Source organism: Mandrillus leucophaeus, unplaced genomic scaffold (assembly GCF_000951045.1).
Source record: "Mandrillus leucophaeus isolate KB7577 unplaced genomic scaffold, Mleu.le_1.0 Scaffold268, whole genome shotgun sequence".
NCBI classification, from domain to species: Eukaryota; Metazoa; Chordata; class Mammalia; order Primates; family Cercopithecidae; genus Mandrillus; species Mandrillus leucophaeus.
The window spans coordinates 2427443-2433442 of NW_012102787.1; the positions used below are offsets into that span (position 1 = coordinate 2427443).

Sequence of the window (6000 nt, forward strand, 5' to 3'; positions counted from 1 at the left end):
ACTTGTTATTTTCTGTTTATTTTTAAAATTATAGTCACCCTAGTTAGTGTGAAGTGGTATCTCCATTTGATTTTGATTGCATTTGTTTAGTGATTAATGATAGTGAATATCTTTTCATGTGCTTATTGGCCATTTGTATATCTTCTTTGGAGAAATGTTTATTCAAGTCTTTTGACTTTTAAATTTGTGTTTTTTTTTTTTTTTTGGCTGTTGTTAAGTTATATCCATTTTAACAGTATATTCTGGGTATAAATAGGTACATATCCAGATTTATATCAGATGTATAATTTGCAAACATTTTCTCCCATTCTATAGGTTGTCTTTTCACTTTCTTGATAATGTTCTGTCATGCACAAAGGTTTTTAATTTTGATTAAGTCCAAACTTTGTAGTTTTTCTTGTTTCTTATGCTTGTTTCTTATGCTTTTCTTGTTGCTTATGCTTTTGGTGTCAAAACTAAAAATATACTGCTAAATCTAAGATCGCAAAGCTTTATGTTTTCTTCTAAGACTTTTATGGTTTTACATGTTATATTTAGGTTGTTTATTCATTTTTTGTTAATTTTTGTATATGGTATGAGGTAGGCATTCAATTTCTTAGTTTTGTATGTGGAAAACCAGCTGTCCCACCTCTCTTTCTTAAAGAGAGTATTCTTTCCCTCATTGAATGGCCTTGGCATCCTTGTGGAAAGGAAATCAATTTGCTATAGATGTATGACTTTATTTATGTACTCTTAATTCTATTCTGTTGGCCTTTGTGTCTGTCTTTATGCCAGTACCACCTGTTTTGATTACTGTAGCTTTGTAGTAAGTTTTGAAAAGTAAAAAGTGTGACTCTTTCAATTTTTTTCTTTTTTCAAGATTGTTTTGACTCTTTTAGCCTCTTGAAATTTCATGGGAATTTGAAGAGCACATTTTCATTTCTGTGGAAAACGCTGTTGGAATTTTCATAGAGATTGCATTGAATCTGTAGATTGTTCTGGGAGTATTGACATCTTAACACATTAAGTCTTCCTATCCATGAACATATGATGTCTTTCCATCTTTTTTTTTTTTTTAAAGAAATCAATGTTTAGTATACAGATGATTCACCTTGGTTAAATTAATTCCTACATATTTTTTCCTCTAGATACTATTGCAGTTTTTTTTTTTTTTTTCTAAAGACAGAGTTTCACTCTGTTGTTCAGGCTGGAGTTCAGTGGTAGGATCATGGCTCACTATAGCCTTGACCTCCCAGGCTCAAGCAGTTCTCCCACCTCAGCTTCTTAAGGAGCTGGGACTATAGGCATGTGCCACTATATTTGGCTAATTATTAAAATTTTGTAGAGATAAGGTCTTACTTTCTTGCCCAGGCTGATCTCAAACTCCTGGGCTCAAGCTGTCCTCACACCTCCGCCTCCCAAAGTGCTGGAATTACAGGCGTGAGCCACTGCGCCTAACCCTATTGTAAGTTTTTAAAAATTTCCTTTCCATTTTTTCTCTTCTGATTTTTATTGGTGGTATATAGAAGCAAAACTGAATTTTTGTGGTGATAATTTCACCAAAAATAGTAAATTATTAGGCATAAATTTAACAAAAGCCATGCAAGATCTCCATACTGAATACTACAGAACATTGTTAAGATTCATTTAAGGATGAATAAATGGAGAGATTTACAGTGTTTATGAATCAGAAGATTCAATTTGATTAAGATGTCATTTCTTCCCTAACCTATTGATTGATTCAGTGTAATCCTCATTATAATCTCAGCAGGCTTATTTTTCATAGAAATTGGCAAACTGATTTTAGAATTTATGTGGAAATGTAAATGCTACCTTGGCTAAAAGTGTTTTGAAAAAGAAGAATAAAGTTTGAGGACTTACACAGCCTGTTTTCAAAATGTATAGTTATAGTAATTGAGACTATTCTGTTAGCAGGAAGAAAGACATATATGTCAATACAGCAGATTAGTAAGAAAAGAAATGTGGGTGTGTATATATATATATTTATACATACACAGTCCTGTGCTTCATACCATAGAAATTAATAAACCTGAAGTGGTTTGTATACCTAAAAATAAGAGCTAAAACTATAAAACTGGTCTAAGAAAACAGTAGAAAATTGTAATAACTTTAAGAAAATATTCCTTAAATAGGTCACAAGAAGCACAAATTATATAATTTTTAAATGGATAATTTTGACATTACTAAAATAAAGAGCTTTGGTCTTCAAAAGAAATTGGTAGAAAATATTTGTAATATATATATCCAACCAAGACTATTTATTTAGAATATATAAGTAACTTCTTACAAGGCAGTAATGAGTCAAACAGCTCAGTGAAAACAAGAGTAAAAGATTTGAACAGACACTTCACCAAAGAAGGTATATAGATAGCAATAAACAAAAGAAAAGATCTTCACTATCTTTGTACCATTAGAGAAATGCCAATTAAAATGGTGAGACACACACTTTAGAAAGGCTAAATTAAGGAGACTGACAGTGCCTCGTCTAAGGTGGATATAGAGTAAATGGACCTCTCATTCATTTCTGTTAGGAATAGAAAATGTTACAGTTTGACAGTTCTTGCTAAGCTAAACATGCATTTGCCACGTGATACAGTCATTCCACTCTCCTAGTTATTTACCCAAGAGTTAGGAAAACATGTCAATGTTTTGGCAACATCATTCACGATAGCCAAAAACTGGAAACAACCCAGATATCCATCACCTTGTAAATGTGTAAATAATTTGTGGTATATACATACAACGAAATCCTAGTCAGCAATGAAAAGGAACACACTACTAATACATGCACCAGGATAGATTCATCTCAAAAATCTGATGTAAAGTATTTCTTTATTTTTTATTTTTAAAATATTTCTTATGTAGGTACAACTATAGTCGTAGAAAACAGATCACTGTTGCCAGAATGCTGGGGGAGGGAATTGACTGCAAATGTTAGCAGGAAACTTTTTCAGGTCCTTGAAATGTTCAATATCATGATTTTGGTCATAGTTACGTAACTATATAAATTTGTCAAGATTTGTTGGTTAATTTTATTCATTATAAATTATCCCTCCGTAAAGCTGAACAAGAAAAAAAAGCATTTTAAAAAATCAAGCTTCTTTTAAGTTATAGAAAGCTTGGATAGAATCACTGGTTTTATTCTTTTTCTGGACTTTCACAAACAAGGGTCTACATGTCTTTGGTAGGAAAAGAAGAAAGGTAATCAATAAGAAGGTAGCTATCTAGCCTCAGGTGTTGGTTGAAGATTAAAATTATGTTTAGAAAAGAAGTAATTTTGCTTAATAAAAAGTTACATTAGGTTTAATACATTGAATATTTAATATTTAGCTTCTTAGTAATGATTGTCATCATTTTAATTGGCTTTAGAAATATAAACCTGGTCGATGTGATGATATTTTGAAATGGAAGCCTCCCAGTCTGAATTCTGTGGATTTTCGTCTAAAAATAACAAGAATGGGAGGAGAAGGGTAAGTATGCACTTTCGTACTTTTTGCATGAAATAATACTGTTTGTGTAAGGCTTCACCTTTTACAGGGTATTTCATGTATACTTCACAATACTTTAAGGAAATAAATGAAAATACTTTATTTTACAAAATATTTTACATATACTTACACATTAATCTCATTTTCAGAGATTACTCCTTTGACCTGTGTCAGCTAACATTTTGCAGTTTCCTTTAAACTTTACTGATCTTTGTTTTAAAGTCATTTTTCATTAATATAATATATTATTATATTAATAATAGCAATATAAAAGTTAATAATATTAAAAAATGAACTTTGGCTGGGCGCGGTGGCTCACGCCTCTAATCCTAGCACTTTGGGAGGCCGAGATGGCTGGGTTGCTTGAGCTCAGGAGTTTGAGAGTAGCCTGGGCAACCTGATGAAACTCCCTCTCTACCAAAAATACAAAAATTAGCTGGGCTTGGTGGCACATGCCTATGATCCCAGATACTCGGGAGGCTGAAGTGGGAGGATTGTTTGAGCCTGGGAGGCAGAGGTTGTAGTGAGCTGAGATTGCACCCTGCTGCACTCCAGCCCGGGTGACAGAGTGAGACCTCATTCCACCTCACCGCCCCCGCCAAAAGAACTTTGTTAAATTGCAAAGTGAAAATTTTACTAAATTTTGAGATTTTACTAAAAATGAATTATAGATCTAGATATAAGATGATCATTGGTATTATAATTAAGCATATCAAAATAAGTCTTTTTTACTTTGAAGGAAATTACTTCATGTTTGCATTTGCAGAGCAAATATTTTCTATACTTTTGTAGGGTAAGGGCTTAACTGTTGACTTTCATTAAGGTTTTTCATAATGTTTATTAAGTGTTAATTTTTTAATTTATTGGTTAATCTTCCTTTTATGACTTTTTTGGTTGCTATCTTAGTATACAAGATGCTTTAGCGTGAATATTTTGAACATTTTTCCAAAGCCTTGTTTTTATTTCACTTTTGTTCTATAAATTTTTAAGTATCTTGTCTAAGTAAATACATTACAACAAAATAAGAAATCCTTATTCAAGGAAATCAGAAAGAGAAAGTAAATAGGATAATACTAGCAAAGAAATTACAGCTTACCAGTGTATCCTGTGAAATTTTTACTTATCAAAGGTAAAGCACAGATAGCATTTTTGCTAGCTGATGGAACAGGGGATATATGGAGTCCAGACTCCAAAAGATTAAAATATTTTAAGAAACTATGCATTGTCAAAGAGAGAAAACTCTGCATTGTGGTGAATCTTAAGTGAAAAGGTGGGCTTAATAAAGCATGTGGATATTCGTTTTCAAACAGTAGGGTATTTAATATTTTATTTTAGGCTGGGTGTGGTGGCTCATGCCTGTAGTTCCAGCACTTTGGGAGGCCAAGGTGGGAGGATCACTTGAGGCCAGGAATTTGAGACCAGCCTGGGCAACAAAAGGAGACCCTGTTTGTAAGACAAACAAAAATTAGCCTGGTATGGTGGTGCATGCTTGTGGTTCCAGCTACTTGGGAACAAGACTTTGTCTCAAAAAAAAAAAAGAGAAAAGAAAAACACACACACACTATCCCTAAATGTTTGTGGCTTAATTTACGATTGGGACTTAATGGCAAAAAATTGTTACAACAATTATCTGGAACCCCCAAGAATATATTGAACTCTATATAGAGTCTGATTATAATCTGAGGATAGATAAATTTGAGACTATAGGAATAGGTGGAATACACGCACGTGAATGACTTTCAGGATAATTTCAAAAATATCTTTCTCTTATCTAAACATTGAATAAATATTGATATGTTGAACTCAAGATTAGCCCAGTGTACAGATTTTCTCAGTTGCCAGTCAAATGTGGGACTGTTCATCACTAATCGTGCAAGTTGGGTGTAGGCTTGATATGTTCTTCTGAAAGTGCCTTATAGAAGACCATCTCGCTATTAGAAAAATGGAGGCTAAGAAACTAATTCTAGTGGGGCTACACTTGTTTTATTTTGTTTTGTTTTTTTGACACAAGTGAATACAGTTCTTTGAAAAATAAGACTTCAAAGATGAAGTAAAATTTGTTAAACTGCTTCATTACTAAACCTTCTATTTTTCTTAATGCTATATTTATATTTGGTTAAAGAATATAGACTCTCGGATTGTTTCGTTGGGTTTTTAAAAAATCGCTTACTTTTGCCTTTTACAGTCATAATTCTTAGTGGCACTTAAAGGCTTCATGAGGCTAAACATAGAATACTCATTTCTCTAGCAGTAAAAAATGTTGCTTTTTCTTGTAATTTCCTATTGTAATTAAACATAGCATGATGTAATTCAGTTTAGTAGTCTGTCGTCCTAGTTTTGCTTTTTTTCATGGTATGTTTTTATTTATTATTTATTTATTTATTTATTTTTTATTATACTTTAAGTTCTAGGGTACATGTGCATAACATGCAGGTTTGTTACATATGTATACTTGTGCCATGTTGGTGTGCTGTACCCATCAACTCGTCATTTACATCAGGTATAACTCCCA

The 6000-nt window shown here is 32.5% G+C and overlaps 1 protein-coding gene across 4 annotated transcripts in view; it reads left to right on the plus strand.

The window, feature by feature from the left end:
- RNGTT (RNA guanylyltransferase and 5'-phosphatase) overlaps positions 1–6000 on the plus strand; it is a 354163-nt gene that overhangs the window by 197817 nt on the left and 150346 nt on the right. For all 4 annotated transcript variants that reach the window (XM_011984441.1, XM_011984442.1, XM_011984443.1 and 1 more), the window contains one exon: positions 3370–3470. In XM_011984441.1, the coding sequence (XP_011839831.1) occupies positions 3370–3470 (101 nt within the window). The remainder of the gene's footprint in view (positions 1–3369; positions 3471–6000) is intronic.